At 41.9% G+C, this 19,808-nt stretch overlaps 1 protein-coding gene and 2 long non-coding RNA genes across 3 annotated transcripts; 1 reads left to right on the top strand and 2 right to left on the bottom strand.

Annotated features, from left to right (window-relative positions):
- Positions 1-434: 434 nt before the first annotated feature.
- Positions 435-1,406, bottom strand: LOC133110033 (uncharacterized). The gene is made up of 3 exons (XR_009704807.1): positions 826-1,406; positions 573-688; positions 435-462 (listed from the first exon to the last, which is right to left on the bottom strand). It is a non-coding gene; the product is annotated as an uncharacterized LOC133110033 (long non-coding RNA).
- A 5,111-nt stretch (positions 1,407-6,517) lies between these two features.
- On the bottom strand, positions 6,518-7,134 carry LOC133123945 (uncharacterized). Its single transcript, XR_009708271.1, has 2 exons — positions 7,007-7,134; positions 6,518-6,878 (listed from the first exon to the last, which is right to left on the bottom strand). It is a non-coding gene; the product is annotated as an uncharacterized LOC133123945 (long non-coding RNA).
- A 295-nt stretch (positions 7,135-7,429) lies between these two features.
- LOC133133234 (meiotic recombination protein REC8 homolog) lies at positions 7,430-19,448 on the top strand. Its single transcript, XM_061249371.1, has 18 exons — positions 7,430-7,595; positions 8,417-8,485; positions 8,812-8,954; positions 9,296-9,371; positions 10,692-10,806; positions 11,015-11,087; positions 11,359-11,429; positions 11,556-11,643; positions 11,826-11,901; positions 12,146-12,428; positions 12,716-12,847; positions 13,221-13,287; positions 13,803-14,005; positions 14,210-14,258; positions 14,446-14,515; positions 14,782-14,892; positions 15,038-15,144; positions 18,985-19,448. The coding sequence occupies exons 1-18, from the start codon at positions 7,540-7,542 to the stop codon at positions 19,098-19,100; spliced, it is 1,905 nt and encodes a 634-aa protein (XP_061105355.1). The 5' UTR covers positions 7,430-7,539; the 3' UTR covers positions 19,101-19,448.
- The last annotated feature ends 360 nt before the right edge of the window (positions 19,449-19,808 follow it).

Below are 19,808 nucleotides of genomic sequence, written 5' to 3'. Positions count from 1 at the left end.
GACCACAGTATTGTAGAGAAATGGAAAAGAGAAACAGGCAGTTGGAAAGTAATCTTTGTCAAGCTTTTTTATTTTATTTAATTCAGTTGGAATAAAATAGTCAGAATAAAAATGCAACTAAATACAACTGTACAACATACACATTTAACTTAAAATAAGGCACAACACAAATAAAACAACTGAATCAAATGTGGTTAGGAAAGAAAGTGACAGAACTGCACAGCATTATACTCGAAACATTCAATTGGCACAGAAGAGTCAAAAATATGGCAAAAATATTTTTAATCAGGCTGTTATATCATGACTCCACCACACACAACTAAGTTGTTTGAATTATAAAAATGAGAAATATAGAAAATACTCCTTCAAGGTCTACTGCATTTTAGGCATTTAACAGATGCTAATATCCAGAAATCAAGCTCCCCCTAAACAAATTCAGATCCTGTCATTGGTGTCCATTCCCTGAGAGAGAGAACAAGAGAGGGGGGATTTCAATAAAAATGTTAATAGTTGTGGCATACATTTTTCATGTGACTAATATATATTTGATATATTTCAAATACATATCTTACCTGTAGGTCTCTGTTTCCCCTTTCTCCAGGCCCACAGCACACTGGCTGTCAGAGTCACCAGCAGCAGCACAGCAGCCAGGGAGATAGATACAGCAGCAGCTGGCATTGATCCTTGCCTAAAGTAGCATCCCAATATTAGGACTTATAATAACACAGTGACTCTGAGAATGAGTGATAGAGTGACTCTGAGAATGAGTGTGACAGGACCTGATAAGATAAAGAGTAAAACAGGGAGGAAAAAACGTTTTCTTACGAGCTTGTATGACCCGTGTTCGGATAATAACTCCGGTGCTGTGCTGACATACACAGTTCAAACCACGGACCCCTTCTTCCAAAGAGAGGATGGAGGACCGTATGAATGCACTGTGCTCATCTAGAAAAGTTTCAGCTTCAGGCTGCAACAACTTCAGGCCTTGCTTGACATCATCAGTTTCCCACTTAGGATCACTCCAGTGTTGACCCCCGCCTTTCAATTCACAGAGAGCGGTCCCTGTGCGACTGAGGAACACGCGCATTACAGGGAGAACCTCGGGATCTGAGGAGGTAGAGAGACAGAGATATCACAGAGTGCATCTCATGACACAACAGTGGGACATTAAAATGACACGCCAGGTCATCACTGTAAATGAGAACCTGTTCTCAACTCACCTAACTGGTAATATAAATCTAATAATAACATGACACTGATTGGTGGACAAACTTAGGAATAGGCTATTGTGTCTTTCACTATTGTGCAGATCACATACTTGGTCTGAAAAACAGCTGAACCTCTTGATTATGTCTGCATGCCAGCATGTATTTAGTTGCTGAGACCTGAAAATTATCATATTTTGACATTTTCACATGTCGAGTGACATTACAGTCATAATATCACATTTAAGCAATTTAACATGTTAAATTATTAATTTTCCACATCAACGTTAACTTCAACATCAAATTATATTCTATGAATCTACATTTAGGATTAAAACCATCAATTAATTAATATTAATGATTTACACAAAATATTGATCAATATTTGACACAAAATAAAGAAGACAGCATGCAAACAACAATATTAGCATTATTATTATTACTATGAATAATATACATTCATTGGCGACTAGTCATTAGGTACACCGGTCTAGAACCAGGTAGGACCCCCCGCTATAAATAAATATGTTTTAATGTCCACAATTGTTTTCAAAAATGAGGTGACCAATGATTCATGTTCTGCACTTATGGTAACCAGCCCCAACATGCGGTTGGTTGGCATAGTGTTAAAATTCTGAAGCAAACGACTTTCATAATTTAATTCAAATAACAACCAGAAAGCACAAATATTCATTGGGATTAATATAAATATAAGAAATATCAAAAATGTATATTACATTACATTACATTATTGACATTTGGCAGACGCTCTTATCCAGAGCGACGTACAACAAAGTGCATACCCATAACCAGGGCTAAGTGCGCAGAAAGACCCTAGAGGGAAGTACAATTTCAATTGCATATTAAATATAGCCAAATGTAAAAGAGTTGAAACCAAACAGCATTTTAATCAGTTCAAATTCTATTTACCACAGCCTACTATTCTTCCTGTTTGTCTTTCTCTCTTTCTCTCTCCTTTCTTGTGTATGCGTGTATGTGAACATCTGTGCCTGTGCATACAGTAAAATCCAAGATTATTCTTCATAAAAATGAAGAACAAATGCTACATATAATAAACAACATGTATAATAATATTTACTAAGTGAGCACTTTATAAGGTAGACCAGTACAGCTTGTTAATGTAAATATTTAATCACAATTCTTTCTCTCATGTCTGGGACAGATAGAACTGCCACAAATTTATCCTCACTGCACTGAAGAAACCTGCACCATGCAGCTCATTTCTAATACACGCATTTATCACACAGCCAGCTAATGTGGCAGGGGTTAGGGCTACATACACTTAGTGATCACTTCATTAGGTAGACCTGTACACCGGCTTGTTAATGAAAATATTTAATCGGCCAATCATGTGGCAGCAACTAAATACATACAGGCATGCAGACATGATCAAGTGGTTCCGCTGTTTTTCAGACCAAATGTCAGAATGGGGAAGAAATATGATGAAGTGACTTTGACCGTGGAATGATTACTGGTGACAGGTTTGAGTATCTCAGAAACTGCTGATTTCCTAAAAACCATAGTTGTCAAAATTATTGGCACCCCTAACAATTATTGTAAATAAATTCACACAACGTAAAATAGGCAATAAAATTGTACTAATTTAATCTCTTTAATATATTGCGTCATTCCATCACTTCCTGTATCAGTAGAGCATACAAATTTGGTAAACATGCACAATCCCTTTGTGTTTGTTCAGAATGGGAAAAGCCAAAGAACTGTGGATTCATGAGAGATTGATGGTAATTGACCTTCAAAAGTTGTAAAATGAAATGACAATGTTTGTATTTTCTGAAAGAATCTTTTCCCATTTTCCCCAATTTTTTCCTTCCCAATTTGGTAGCCAATTGTACCCAATTTAATCCAATTACTGTTCGCTGGGGATACACCGTTTGCGACCCCTTCGGCGGCCCAGATGGAGAACAACACGCCTTCTTCAGGCTGTCTCGTCTCACAGCCTGGGACTGTGATTCCGAGGCGCACCGCGAGTCCCTCCCTTGGAGCAGCGAGCTAATTATGCCGCTCCATGAAAGCTGGCCAAACTCAGCTTTTGACAGGGAATCGAACCCCGGTCCTCGGTGTGCAAAAGTAACGAACTGATGCCAGCATCAAGGTCCATTGCTTTAGCTGTGCGCCACCGCGGCTCCGCTTCTGTGCATTTTAATCCAGTAATTCTGGACCTGACTGTATGTGTGTTTTTGTGTCTGTGTGGCTGATAGGACAGTAACCAAAAGATTGTGCACAGAGCCCTCCTCACACACAAAGACACTTGCATTGGGATAGAATTATGCTTAATCATGTCTAATAGATGCAAAATGCATGTGTTATCACATTGTGTGTGTCAACTAACCCCGCTCATGTTGGAGTTCTGTCAATATTATAATGTTGTCTGTCTCATATTATTATGATGTTAACCAGCTAACATCACTCATCGCAGACAAAAATCTTAGCTGTCAATCTCTACTCACTGGAAGCAAGGCCTTCGTAATTGCTCTTCCAAACAAGGTTTCAAAATACGTTTAATGTGAAGACCATTTTTTGCTTTTGATACTTCAAAACTGAAATGTATTTTTCAGTTGATAAAACACGGATTGCATTCTGATGTTACATATCCGTGTCTATGACTATCAAAAGACCAGAAAATAGCTGTGTGCCAACCAACCCCTCTGCCAGCCAGCCTCGGTCTCCCCTCATAGCATACCTCTTGAAATGACCTATATCTCTTTTTGTTTAACTTTTTACATTCTTTTTCTCGTTTATGCTAGGTTATCTAAAATTCTGGTGCATTTTTTTCCGATTTGAATGATCGCATTAAATCAATGGCTGGAATATTTTTAGTAGTTATACTCAACTCAATGATAAGTTAACATTTAAATATATTTTTTCTGAGCGCTTAGGATCCTTTACAAGAGACCGGCAAAATGTCCACGAACTGAACAAACCAAAGTTATACATTGCACACTGCTTGTAGGCCACTCAATGAAATATGAATTAATGTTAAAATCAGAATTTAGCGTACCCAAATACAAGATGCAGATTATAGGCCTGAAACCAAATAACAGTGAGATTTGATATGTTCCCCGTACCCTTTCCACTGCGTAGTATATCTACAAACCTGAATGACTGATATTGATGTTTGTTTCTTATTTTATAGTTCCGAGACAGATAGCTGGTATGCACATATTTTTGGTCTTTACAAATTTTTTTGCGAGAGCATCCCACGAACAGCATATGCCCGTATCTTACCTGTTATGACTACAAGTGATGAGGAGCCAGGTGTTAGCTTTCTCAAAGTGCCCACCACAGCGAAGAAACGTCCAGAGTCGCCGATTGTCGCCCCGGAGATGTTTAGATGTGCATTTTCAGATCCCTTGGGAAGCTCTCCAGAGTAACGGCCGACCTTAGCAGTGACTGAGCTGAAGTAAGCTAAGCGCTCCACCTTTCCACTCGGTCTCAGACGGTACCAGCTAATGTACGGGTAATAAGTCGATATTTCTTTGATACGGCTGTGGATTGTCACATTTTGCCCAGTTTTCCCGTACAATATAGGAGCGGGGTTAACCAAACCTTCTGCAGCTCCTGAGGAACAGAAAACAGAGTTAAAATTCGATCAAATTACAAGCACATACACATAATAGTAATAATAACAACAATATCAACAATAATACTAATAATAATAATAATAATAATAATAATAATAATAATAATAATAATACTCACGGTATTTTATTAATATAATCAGCAATCCGGTGAATAATAAAATCATAATGAAGAGATGGTTGTATGCGCTGTTTAAGTAGGTATGTTGCTGTGTGTGAATGACACGGTGCCTCTAATCTATTGTCATTTCTGGAATGATGTGCTTGCCAGAAATCTTGCCAAACCAAAAACAAATGCAACTGATAAATGTCGCCCTCTCTCAATCAATCACGCGCACGCGCGCAGATTCACACCCGCTGCATGCACTTTTGTGCTGTGGAAACGAGCTGAGATGGAAACTAACTTCAACGTCATAGCTGATTGGTTGTTTTGTTTTATGGCACTGAGTGCTACAAAGGCCATCTAATACCCGGTATGATTTGGTAACTCTTCAACTATTCAGAGCAAAATATCGTGGACTTTGCTATCAACAAATCCATGTATTGAATATGAATTAGGCATTTTTTAAATGTCATATTTGACATGAGCTAATATTTATGAGTTGTAATATTTCTGTTTTCATACGTATTTAGGCTAGCTAACTGAGAGCAATACTCAGTGAGTGCATGTGAAAAATATGCAAAGTATGCATCAAACTACACAAAGGGAAATGTGAATTTGCAAAGGAATTTGATGTTTTGAATATACAAAAAAACTGTAGAGTGCAAATCAAATATAAAAAACAGACATGACATTTCCTGCACTTTTTGCACAGTGAAGAGCTTAGAAGGGGTTACTGTGCCAGAGACCCTCAGTGTGGTTTGTCTGCAGGCAGGTGAGTGGGGGAAAATGAAAGGCTACTGTAACTAGAATGGAAACTCAAACGAAAACGGCGTGAGCCGCAAAGGTGTTGCTGCAGAGGTGATGTAAAAAGAGCAGTACATTTCTGGCAGAAGAGCTTCATGTTTGCGATTGTGCCGCACGCTATATTGTTTTTATGCGCATGCATTTTCACTGGGTGTTTATTTATTTAGTGTAAATGGTATCTGCACACATACTGCCCTTTAATTCTTAGAGCATTTCAACTACTGTAGGTGATACACAGCATTACTGCTATTTTATATAATGCAAATATTATTATTGACACAGTGTCTATGCAAAGAATATACATGTTATTTAGTCGTGAAACTCATAAAATTATTTTAGGTAAGCTATAAGGACCTCCAGGAATGTAGGCTGAGGAGCTTTGCATGTAAAGTGTGCAGAACTGACATGTCAGAAAACCTCAGATTTCCAAATGGAACTAGTTTATTACATTTCACAATGAACATAACACAATGTCAGTGAGCACAACCAGTTCATGTGTTTTGCAGTACAGGATAAAAGTGTAACTTCTCAGAAATGGTGGCATGTACATGTAACTGACACTCATAAGATGTCACAAGGTGAGAATGCCTAACAGACATTAGCGTCCCCCACAACAGTAAATCTCCTATTTAATTTTTATTACTCTACAAATAATCAGTTCAAACATGTTTTAAATACAAAATAAAAAATGAAAACGTTTGCTATTTTATAAGAATAATTACTTGTGTATAAAATGTTTGTTTTGTGAGATGGAAATGTACTCAGTCAAAAAAGAGACAATGTAATTTACCATAGCATTTTGAGATTGTAGAGTCGACATCACATGACTTTATTACAAAATGTTCATGATCGTTTTGCTTAGATATATTAGCTGATATATCATATTTCCAAAACATTCCCGCCGTGTTAATAACCCTTAATCGCCGTTTCCAGAAAGAGGAGCAGCATCAGTATTGTGTACATTTTTGTCTAGTCTGCTCTGCTATGACAAAACCAAATCCACAAATTCAGCAACCAGAGCAAGATTTTTAAAAACTACCCCAAGGCGGCTAAGAGATACCCGAAGACGGATGACAGATAGCAGGATGAGAGAGGTGGAATCTGCTACACCATTGAGACCCCGTTTGAACTGGTCGACCGTTCGAGCTGAATGGGAGAAAGAGGCGGTGCGGTTAAAATTTTGGGCAATCTTGCATGAGTAAAACAATGGGGGAATTATCGTCTATCTTCAAACTGCATCGCAACACATATCCTAGTCTAATTGGTTGTTTTACCATCGATTATAGCAAAGATTAGACCAGCAATGCCCAGGGCCCTGTAGTATGTCTCCATTCTTTTTTGTATTCCGCACCTTTATCCTAAATAGCTATGTTTCTCGTTACTGGGAAAGATTCCGTTTTCGTTAAAAACGAAAACGAAACTGTTCATGAGAGAAATCCCAACTGATGATGGAAAACCGGTTTTAGTCTGGAGCCTATCATATTTCCTTGAAGCTCAAAATCATCTTTTTCTTTCCACGAGTTTTGCCTAAAAAAAAAACATACACTTGTTTATTATCAAAAAAGGAAAGATACCACGTTATTGGTCAACAGTTTGTTTCCAAAGCACAAATTTAACTATTGATTGGTTTGAAATGATGGGAGGAGGCAGTGTTCTCTGAAATAATGGTAGATCAATTATTCATAGGAAGCGAGTTTTCAGTGTCATTACTACAAATAATTGCGGATCAATGAAAACGCACACTTGACTTTTTAATTATATTGGTCATCTGAACGGCAGTCCTCTATTTATTGAATCTCTCAAAAATATGTTTTACTATCCAAACGTTTTACAGTACCGCACAGGCTGTTTCTCTACTGTATGGTGAGTTTTCTATATATATATTCTCACATTATGAGTGATAGCCAATATCATATGCCAATAGTAATCGGTTTTTATCAATGTATTGTAACCATGAATAATGTATACGCCTATATGCCTGGCTGTATCTGCCTCTGCCCACTCAAGACTGATATTAGGAGTTGACAATAGTCCATACTGACAAAATATGTAAGTCGCTAACGTAAAAAAATAACGTCTAATCTTGGGTTTTGAGATAATTACATCTCATTGATATCCGACTATGAAGTGAACAATACGTGTCAAAAAAGATAGCTACAACATCTGTTAGCATCCGCTTTTTTATTTACTCCATTCATTCAAAATCTATATGCAAAATGTTTAGTTTCAAAGGTTCTTTTTATAATCACTAGACTAGATAAATCAATTGCGGATGCGGAATCAATGGAATTAGGCAACAAAGTAATTTTGCGATAAATAAAAAGCAGTCAAGCTATTAGTTATCAAAATATGAAACGATATAGTAACACCTGTGTTAGATAATCTGCGATAATTTTCTCTCAATGAGATTGTTTCATCGACTGATTTAATAACTCAATAACTCAGCTACACCATTGCACTTGCACTTTTCTGGTTCTGCAAAATGGCTTCCCTAGAGTGGCGCGACCGATTTTCAGACATAATAACCTATACGAATTCACTAATAAAGGAAGTGACCAATCAAGCGCCTCTTTGAAAAGTAAATATTATCAAATCTGTGCATGTTCGGGAGTCATTCTGAGGTGAAATTCTCTATTTGTTGACAAAGGTTCGGCCATCAATGTTCAATGCCTTTTTTTGTTCAGGCTTGCAGCTACAAAAGCGATCAAAATTTCTCGGAGAGACTACCTCAAAGTCAACGTTCAACGTACATGGTAATAGGAAAATGTGTTTTTGTGTGTACATATTGTATGTAAATGTATAATTGTGAGTCTCTGCTTTAACCCTGTGTGCTCCCAAATGCCCTTTTGTGTATGATTATCTTTTTCCTTTTATTTGTGGTCTGTAATTCGTTTGTTAAATTCTTTCATGTTAATTTGTCGATATCCATTTCGACGTGTTTGTTCAACCATGTGTACGTGTTGTGTGTCGAAACGATTTCAGTGCACATATCATAAATAATAGAGATACATTTGTGTTTACTTTGTCTTAATTGCTTTGTGTGAAGTTATAAATTATCTTGGTGCTTGTATGTCGACAGCGGTGACATCATGGATTATGTGTTGGTGCGGGCCCCACCCCTCCAGCCGGGACTGCCCCGACCCCGATTCTCCCTCTACCTGTCCTTCCAGCTGCAGTATGGCATCATCATTGTCTACCACCGCCAGTGCACCATTCTCCTGGGTGAGAAAGGGTGTGGTATTCCTTCTGATACTGTCCATTCCCACTGACAATAATCAACATGCAGTACATACAGATATACATATGACTGACTGACACAGTGGGCAAACTGTTCTACAGTACACTAGCAGTACCGCAAGGTGAGTGATATTGTGGCATGTTTACTGACAGAATGTAATAATGTAATGATATGTTGTGTGAGGGTGTGGAGGATGGCCTGCACTGAGAGGCTGGCGTGTCCAGGGCTCTGCACCAGGTACCCGGGGAGTACAGAGGGGAAATGTGTGCCTGTTCTTGAGGGGCTCAGGCAGCTAACAGCTACCACTGCTTGGCTCTGGTTCCAGAGGAGATACAGCACATCATAGACAGACTGCTGCGCTCCACCAAGAAGCTGAAAATTGACCTGGTTGAACCCGACAGGTGAGAGCTGCACACACACAGCACAATAGCCTTCAAACCTACTACACAGCTTTATGTATGTTGTCTACAGCAGGCTGTAAGAGCAGTTGTCTGGCAGTTGGAGGGTTGCCGGTTCAATCCTGCCTGCCTGTCCCTGAGCAAGACACCTAACCCCCAAATGCTCCTGACGAGCTGGTCGGTGCCTTGCATGGCAGCCAATAGCTGCTGGAGTGTGAGTGTGTGTATGAGTGGGTGAATAAGATTGTACAGCGCTTTGGATAAAGGCGCAATATAAATTCCAACCATTTACCATTATGGTAGGCTGAATACGAAGTAGAGTATAGTATGCTTGCAAACAGGAAATTTATTCCAACAGCCTCCCTGACTGATAGGGAGCCTGTAAAATATGTATTGTCATTATACAGGGGCAAGGTAGCCTGGGGTGGTGGGGCCCAATGTGAGATCTTTTCATGGGGCCCAAAATCCCTGACAGCGCCCCTGCTGGGAAAGGTAGTAGATACTGAAGGTGCCTAGGATTGCAAGTTGCCAGTGTCATTGAACATTATGCCCTGCTATCTGTCCACGATGGTCAGTCCCTTCTCCAGCTTTCCTCCATGCCACACAGGGAGTTTTTTCGTTTCTGTGTTGCCGTTGGCTTGCTTTATGGGGGTTGAACCTGGGGTACTGTGAAGCAATTGTGACACATTCTTTGTAAAATGCATATGCACTCACCAATCACTTCATTTGGAACATTTTAACTTTATTACACCTACTTATTAATGCGATTATCGATACAGCCAATTGTGTGGCAGCACTCAGTCATGTAGATATGGGTCAGGAGCTTCAGTTAATCAACCATCAGAATGGGGAAAAAATGTGATCTAAGTGACTTTCACCTTGGAATGATTGTTGGTGGGAGATTGTGTCTCAGAAACTGCTGATCTCTGGGAATTTTCACGCATACTAATCTCTAGAGTTTACAATGAATAGACAAACAAAAACAAACAAAAAAGCAGCAGTTCTGCAGACAGAAATGCCTTGTTAATGAGAGACTTCAGAGGAGAATGGCCAGACTGGTCAAGGCTGACAGGAAGGTGACAGGTAATGCAAATAACCACACATTACAACAGTGGTATGCAGAAGAGCATCTCTGAACACACAACACATCGTAACTCTAAGTGGATAGGCTACAGCAGCAGAAATCTAATGAATACCTTATAAAGTGCTCGGTGAGTGTACATATTGTACATTTACTAATACAGCTTTTGCTCTTTCTGTCATCATTTCCAACACTTTGAATTGATACCTTTGGATGGAACACTGATATTTGCTGTCCTCCAGACTGGCGCTAAATGTTCCAGACAGTCTGTCTATGCTGGAGGAAAGTGAGAGGGCCCTGGATCCCTTCTTTGGGGTGCTGGGGTACACCCTGCCCAGCCCCAGTGTACTCATGCAGGTAGCAGCGCACAGACAAAGTCTAAACAAGCAATGGGTCTGGAAGCCATACACATACATACACACATACACACATACACACATACACACATACACACACACACACACACACATACACACACACACACACACACACACAAAACTACTGTTATAAAGGCAGACCAGTTTGATGCTGTAATAACAGGTTGTTATCCGTGTGCAACTGAAAGCAGTGGCAGGTTCCAGAAGAAGAATCCCCCCCACGCCCTCTGGTGGAAAGACATGGAACACCACAGAGGGATCGTGAGTGATCACAAGCCAGAAAAAGAGGGATGTGAATCGTGCTATTTTTTTGGAGGCATAAGTTGTAACCTCATAATAATATTAGTAATATAAATAGTAATTTACGTACATAGCCCTTTTAATTTGACAGTAAAAATCTCAGAATCTCACACTATATTGTCACCTACTTTTTCGCTATTAAAGAAGAAATGACTCTTTGTCTTTATGTGAGTGTGTTTGAGGGGTTGCTGTGCTTCTTCTTTAAGTTACCTTAGCCTTTTTGTATTTAAAGGTATCACTGCATCCCCTGAATCTATCACTCTGGTGGAGAGGGAGCCTGTTGCCATTCCTGCTGCAGTGGTGGTATCTCATGGACACTGACAGACATCTGACATCTTAAATGTGCCGCATTAATGTCATCATGTTTTTATTGTTCAATTGTGCATATTTGTCCTCTGTTCCTCTTTCATCTCTCTGTATGTGCTCCAGTTTGAAGGGGTGGACCTGCCAGTGGTCACGCCCAGTCATATGGATATCATTGACATGCTGATGGAGCAGCAAGACCAGTTTCCTGGAGGTGCGTTTAGTTGCGAAAGGGGGGGGGGGGGGGGAGGTGGGGGGTGCTGGGAGCCTTTAGTCTGCACTCTGTGGGACTGTGGGGAATCCCAAAACCCAAATTTTCTGAACTCACATAAATGCCATGCTACTGTCCGGCTCTTTCAAGAGAACTATGGAAGCTAAATTCTGTCTATCTTTCAGAAGTGGAGGAGAGGGAGCAAGAGAGGGAGGCAGAGAGAGCGAGAGAACAGCAGCAGACCACAGTTTCCACAGTACAGTGAGTTACAGTGAAAGAGACATAGAGGAGTGAGATACCGTTCGCGAAAACGAGAGCTGGCTGAGGAGTATATAATGTCATAGTATAATGAAATCCTGTGAATAGGACTTCTACTCACTCCATAGGTATTGTGCCCTTAGTGCACAGACACACACTCTGCAGAGACAGGTGTGTGAGGATTGTAAACTGTTCATGATTCTGCATATTCTCTGGTGGACTGACTCGCCGCCATTTTTTCCGGCAGGTTGGGAGTCACAGAGGTCACCCCCGAGGACCTGGCCTTGCTGCCGGAGAAGGAGGCAGGGCCTCCCGCAGAGACGCCCACAGCGCCTCCGCCCTCGCCCCCGCTGGAGACCACCCCGCTGGAGACCAGCCCGCTGTCCGTCATTCCACTGCCCTCGTCCCCCGAGAGGGAGGGGGAGAGGGAGGCCGAGGAGCCAGCAGCGAGCAGGAGGGAGAGAGAGCTGGCGCACGAGAGGGAGAGACGGGGGCGGAAGGAGGGAGAGGGAGACACTTCTGCGGTGGAGGTGTGTGCTGTAGAGGGAGAGCGACACATGCAGAGTGTCGTGTCGTTTCAGAATGACCAGGACAAGAGGGAAGGATTTGCTGCGCCATACCTGAGTGGAGTTATTCTCCTCCAGCTCCCCTCCCCTGTTCTGCTCACTGCAGAGTTTAACCCTTGTGTTGTCTTAAGGGTCGAAACCTGATGAGTGACAGGTTGTTTCTTCATGCCGAATAGATTTGGGGTTTAAATGAAATGAAGCTGCTTATTTTAGGGTGACATATTTTGGGTTAAATCTTCCTCTCTCAGCAGCCGGAGCCCGCCGCTCCAGCGAGGAAGCAGCGTCGGCGGCGGCAGCTGCTCTTCATAGACCCCCAGACTCAGATTCCCCCGGAGGAGCTGCAGGACGCCATACAGGATCCACTGACTGAGACCCAGTCCCTGGTACCGCACTGACACACTCAGACCTGCTCCCTGCTACCACACTGACACACTCAGACCTGCTCCCTGCTACCACACTGACACACTCAGACCTGCTCCCTGCTACCACACTGACACACTCAGACTCAGTCCCTGCTACCACACTGACACACTCAGACACACTCAGACCTGCTCCCTGGTACCGCACTGACACACTCAAACTCTTGAGACTGAAATAAACACTAATACCATGTTGGATTCACCTATGATGCAGTTAATGAACTTCTGGAGGATACACCACAGATCACATGATAACTGCCATGCATGTATCTCATAGATCTCAGTCTCACTCTCTGAAAGTTGTGTGTGTGTGTGTTTGTCTGTGTGTGTGTCTCAGAAGTTGGTCCAGCCTCCCTCCAGACAAAGCGTTTCTCCCGAGGAGCTCCTGAGCAATCCCTGTACTGGTGAGGGTATCACTGTGTTTCTGAGCTCAAAATGGAAGCACATCGCTGATATTAACGTACTGAAGCCTAACAGCTTTCACACTGTAGCCTTATACTGGAGATTCCACAGCTATTTGGGTTCGAGTCCCAAGTCCAGCATCATCGGACAAGTACAAATTCTATACGTAGCTTCTCACACACAGCCACAGAAAACATTGCTCAAACTAGGGTCTGCTTTTATTCTTTTAGCACATTTTCAGACTTCAGACTTCAAGAAGCCAATGGAGAGCAAATCTGTCAGAACTCAGAAAGCTGAGTGTCGGTGTGCCAGCGTTTTTGCAAATCGGCAACACAGTGGTTGGGCCATTTAAACTCACAGCTTCCTGTAGTTACTCTGGGCCCCTCAGGCTGGTCACAGCGTCCTGTAGTTACTCTGGGCCCTCCAGTGTGCGCACAGCTTCCTGTTGTTAACCTGGGCCCCTCAGTGTGGGCACAGCTTCCTGTAGTTACTCTGGGCCCCTCGCTCTGCCCTCTAGCCCTTCACCCAGATATCCTGGATCTGTGGAAAAAGGGTGCGTTCGTCATGCCCCTCTTGAGTGTGGCTGCCAGGAAGAGGTTGGCAGAGGAGGAGACGGAGTTGGAAAAAGAGAGCGTGGGGGCAGTGGAGGAAGTGAGGGTGAAAGACAAGGAAGAGAGGGTAGAAGATAAGGGAGTGAGAGAAGAAATCAGTCCAAAAGAGGCAAGAGCAATTGTCATCTTTCTACTCTGAGAATAACCATGTTTACTTCCCTGTATTTATCTTATTTGTGTGTGCTCATAGTACATCAGCCACCTCAGATAAGGACTTTACCCCAAGGCCATGAATGGTGGCTGGCCTTGGCCTGAGGATGACCATGATTATGATGTTAAGTATTTCTCTCTTTTTGTTTCACTATGTGTTCAGGTGCCCAGAGAGTTGGCAGAGTCGGGACTGCCTCAGCCTGAAGTATCAGGTCAGATATGATCTTTATTTCTGTTTCCCCTCCTCGCCTGCACACATGGGACCTTCACTCTGCCATTGTCTGAGTTACAGTACAATTACTGCAAGTTGTTTGGCTGAAAATAGTACGAAAATAGTACTTTCAGTGTTTTCCAATGATAAATGAGTGTAACCTATTGCCATGGCTGCCATTGTTCCAGTTTCCATTGAGCTGATGGGGGAGGTGTCCGACAGGGATGTGTCCCACCTCATCATCCCAGAGAGCAGAGGGTGAGGAGTGGAGTGAGCGAGGGGCAGGGAGAGAGAAAGGGAGAGAGAGATGCCATAGAAAAGCAGGAGAGGGAGGCTAGGAGAGAAATTGAGAGATAAGTGAGAATAATGAGAGAATGGATTGATAGAGAAAAGGAGAGAGGAATGATACAAGTCCATTTGAAGCAGAAGTTGGAGAAGGTAGCTGGGATCCCACACTGTTAGTGTGCTAGTGATCACTGTGTGCGCATGTGTGTGTGTGTGTGTGTGTGTGTGCATGCGAGTAGGTCTCCTACAGGAGAGATTCTCTTCCCGCTGGAGGATATTCCTGAGGAGGGAGTGAGGCCAGCAGAAAGAGAAATTGAGCAGGTGCCCATGACCAGAGCGAATCTAATGGGGTAATGTTCACTCTCCATATTCTCCCTGTCTGTGTATTCATCTCCCTGTATTTGAGTTTGTCCCAGTTCCAGGACCTCTGTCCTTATCTGTGCGCAGTGGAGCGTGAGGGTCAGAGCCCAGCCTCACTGCCTGTCTTCCTTGCAGGATGCTGTGGAGGCCCTTCCAGGAGCAGAGGAATGTGTTGTTTCACTCTTTACTGCCCCCTCTGGCTGACCGCAGTACTGCATCCCGCTCTTTTTCCACACTTCTCGGTGAGCTCTAGTCCCGACATGTATCAGACAATTGTGTGCAGAACAGCAATTACAGTGGTGTGAAAAAGTGTTTGCCCCCTTCCTGATTTCTTATTTTTTTGCATGTTTGTCACACTTTAATTTTTCCAATCATCAAACAAATGTAAATATTAGTCAAAGACAACACAAGTAAACACAAAATGCAGTTTTTAAATGAAGGTTTTTATTATTAAGGGAGAAAAAAAATCCAAACCAACATGGCCCTGTGTGAAAAACATAACTGTGGTTTATCAAACCTGAGTTAAATTTCTCTAGCCACACCCAGGCCTGATTACTGCCACACCTGTTCTCAATCAAGAAATCACTTAAATAGGAACTGCCTGACAAAGTGAAGTAGACCAAATGATCCTCAAAAGCTAGACATCATGCCAAGATCTAAAGAAATTCAGGAACAAATGAGAAAGAAAGTAATTGAGCGAGCCACAGTGAGAGCCATTATCCACAAATGGCGAAAATATGGAACAGTGGTGAACCTTCCCAGGAGTGGCCAGCCGACCAAAATTACCCCAAGAGCACAGCGATGACTCATCCAAGAGGTCACAAAAGACCCCACAACAACTGTCGAGGACCCGGCCCTAGGCCCCCCTGATGAGAGATTGACGGGGGATGGGTTAGGAAGGAATGCATTGTTAACCCCTCGCACACGCCATCGAGGTGGTAGTAAGAACGCCCGTAAGAAGAAAAATATGTAGTTCAGAGACAATGAGCAGCCATACTTGTCAGTAGAGGAGTCTGAAGTCGGGGGACTTAGATTTAGGGTTTTAAGGAGCAAGGTTAAAGTTCTGACTGAGAATACCCCAACCCTACAAGGGAGGGGCACAATGCCTGGCTAAAGCAAAAAGATAAGGAAAACGGAAGGGATGTCAATACCGAAAGAAGATTAAGAGCCTTCAAGGGCCTTCCTGATTATAGCACAAATAATTTATCGGATAGATTCAAAGGACTAACAGTGGAGGAGTTAAATGATGAATTACACACAGCTATTAGCTGGATGTCCTTTGTAGATCCCTTAAGGCGCCACAAAAAGGGGCACTTGAAGAGTGTATTGAGATGGTGGCAGGCATTAACTTCTGGCTTGCATGAGATCAAGGTGTGGAGGAAGTCAAGGAGAGACTATGAAATTGAAACAGACACCAGTGATGAATAGGTTCCTTAAAAAAATACAAAAAAGCTAGTGTTTTTCCACTCGTATATTAAGATGGTGGAAATTCCCAACCGGAGGGGCACATGAGATAAAGTATTGGGGAAATTTCTTTTGAGGTATGAGAAAATGACAGTGGGAAAAATAGAAATGATTAATATGGTCATTAAAAAACAAGTTACATAAGAGATAAATGTCTTCCCGCTTGAAATATTGGGGACATTTCTTATCAAAAAGGTACACTTTTGTATGCAAAAAAGATATATAAGGAATAAGCTTTTAGACCTTAGGATGGCATCTTAGAATTTTGCTTCAGAAGATATCTATGGGCTGTTGAAGAGAGAGCAACGCAAGACAGCTGTAGTCAAGCTGGAGTGGCGCGCTCCCTCTGCGCGCCACTCCAGGATATGGATATGGAGAGAGGAGTGACGTACGCGGTGCGGACTCAGCCCAAGAGTTGTGGCAGCGGGACTGATGTCGAAGAGGTGTTCATGCGCATCCCTCATCATACAGAAACACTGGTGAAAGAGTTAAAGGGCTTTTACGACATGCTTGGAGCCGTGAACTGCACCTGGAGGCCAACAGACGGGACGCGGGGTTCCTCCACGCTACAGAACACCTTCCTGCTGGACCCACGCAAGAACCTGAAGCCTCCCCCCCTAACCTCAGTGTCAGTGAGGAGAGGCATATGCTGCGGCTGCACTGCAAAACCCCCGACGTGTTCGAAGACATACCAGTGCACATCCCATACAACTGGCAGGAGAAGTACGAAGTGCAAAGTCACGTCTTTCGAAAGTCTGGGTCCTGATCCTGCCCCAGATTCCCAAACCAATGCAGCTGTTCAAAGAGCTCATCAACAGCAAGGAGGAGGGATCAAATCCCGCAGAAAACGAGCTGGCTATATTTAGGGCATGGGTGGTAATTATAATCTATATTACTTGTAAAAGTAGGAAAAGTAGTACATAGAAGCTCAACATTATAAGTTCCCTTTCATTTTTATGTCTTTTATTTTTTAGTAAGATACTATATACGATATAAATAAGTAGTAGACTTTAGGGGTGTTCGTACCCATTGTATTAATGGAAGTTCAGTAGCTTTTATCTCAGTGAAGGGGGAGCCATAAGATAAGGTAAAGGCCAAAGAGGAGGATGGGTATTTGAGGGGTGTACCTTGACTTTTAAACATCATGGTGGAAAGGTAAATTAGAAAGAGCTAAATATGTATGTAACTTGCATGTGATCAGCAAACTGAAAGATGATATTTACACTGTAATCTGTATAACTCTATTCTTTTGATTGATTATAATAAAGTATATCTTACTATAATCATATGTGATAAAGATTATTTAGAGGAATACATTGAATACAGGACATCGAATACCAGATTTGCATCACACCCTTCACCTCGAGACTGGGCTGGAAGTTCAGTAGAACTTACCAGGGCTCCAGAATGTTCGGAGTACTTGAGTTCGTCCCCGAGACACCTCATGGTGAGGTACTGCTCGTGGGAACGTGAGGTCTGAGCTCGGCAAGGGGTCCGTGGCTCACGACACAACATCCAAAGAACTGCAGGCCTCACTTGCCTCAGTTAAGGTCAGTGTTCATGACTCCACCATAAGAAAGAGACTGGGCAAAAATGGCCTGCATGGCAGAGTTCCAAGACAAAAACCACTGCTGAGCAAAAAGAACATTAAGGCTTGTCTCAATTTTGCCAGAAAACATCTTGATGTTCCCCAAGACTTTTGGGAAAATACTCCGTGGTCTGACGAGACAAAAGTTGAACTTTTGTTCTGTGTGTCCCATTACATCTGGCGTAAAAGTAACACCGCATTTCAGAAAAAGAACATCATACCAACAGTAAAATATGGTGGTGGTAGTGTGATGGTCTGGGGCTGTTTTGCTGCTTCAGGACCTGGAAGACTTGCTGTGATAATTGGAACCATGAATTCTGCTGTCTACCAAAAAATCCTGAAGGAGAATGTCCGGCCATCTGTTCGTGACCTCAAGCTGAAACGAACTTGGGTTCTGCAGCAGGACAATGATCCAAAACACACCAGCAAGTCCACCTCTGAATGGCTGAAGAAAAACAAAATGAAGACTTTGGAGTAGCCTAGTCAAAGTCCTGACCTGAATCCGATTGAGATGCTGTGGCATGACCTTAAAAAGGCGGTTCATGCTTGAAAACCCTCCAATTCTGCAAAGATGAGTGGGCCAAAATTCCTCCACAGCGCTGTAAGAGACTCATTGCAAGTATGGCAAACGCTTGATTGCAGTTGTTGCTGCTAAGGGTGGCCCAACCAGTAGTGGGCAATCACTTTTTCACACAGGGCCATGTAGGTTTGGATTTTTTTTCTCCCTTAATAATAAAAACCTTCATTAAAAACTGCATTTTGTGTTTACTTTGACTAATATTTAAATTTGTTTGATGATCTGAAACATTTAAGTGTGACAAACATGCAAAAAAAAAAAAAAAAAAAAAAAAAAAAAAAAGAAGAAATCAGGAAGGGGGCAAACACTTTTTCACACCACTGTATGTCTGCTGTGTTAAGCATTGCCCATACTGTGTGTCGTAGATTGGTGGTTTGTGCACTGTGTTGATCATATGGAGCATTTGTATTTATTTTTATGTTGCTTTTTGTGGGTTTGTTTTTCCTCTAACAGAGTGTGTTTCTGCAAGGATACTCAGTGTGGAACAAGATGAACCTTATGGCTCCATTATCATTGCACAAGGGCCCCTGTATGAGCAGGAGGGGGGCTGGGCGCCCCATGCAGACTGATTCGGATGTTTGCTGAAACTCAGTTCATACCGTCTACACTCCCAGTCATACCGTTCTTTAGAAATGTTGTATTGGAAGACATTTCTTGTCATAAAAATAGATCAAATACAGCACTTGTTATAGTTTGAGTGTTTTTACCATTATGCATTTACACTAATTCAGATACATCTTATATTTATGTCCGTTAGAAATATTATTTTTGTTAAAGAATGTTAAGAATGCAAATGTTCAGTGGTGTCGAGCTTTACTGAAGGATGTACAATTGTTCAATTCTGTGGTTGCGATTATGTTGTATTACATTACAGGAAACGCAGTGTACATTAATAAATTACTGGACCTTTCATTTAACCTTGAATTTGACTTTCATGAGGTGTGTTAGTAGCTGCTGTAGGCAGGATCCATAACTCAGGCACTTTTCATAACTGTTGTTACCAACCCTGTTCATCAGTGTGCACGCACTGGGTTTTCTTTGATCAGTCACATATTTATCTATATTAACCAACTCCATAACCACCATGCACAAACAAATTTGGTTTCTCTATGATGTACAGTTTTTGCCATGCAAACACTTATGGCAGAAAAATGAAAATCAATCAAACACAATAGGGCTCTATACATAAATATGTTGTACATTAGAAAATGACCTTGAAAATCACTCCTATGGACTCCCAATTGTAAAACAATGTCATCAATAAGTTTGAAACCAAA

This window comes from Conger conger, chromosome 1 (genome assembly GCF_963514075.1).
Source record: "Conger conger chromosome 1, fConCon1.1, whole genome shotgun sequence".
Lineage (NCBI taxonomy): Eukaryota > Metazoa > Chordata > Actinopteri > Anguilliformes > Congridae > Conger > Conger conger.
This window is presented reverse-complemented; position numbering and strand designations above follow the sequence as displayed.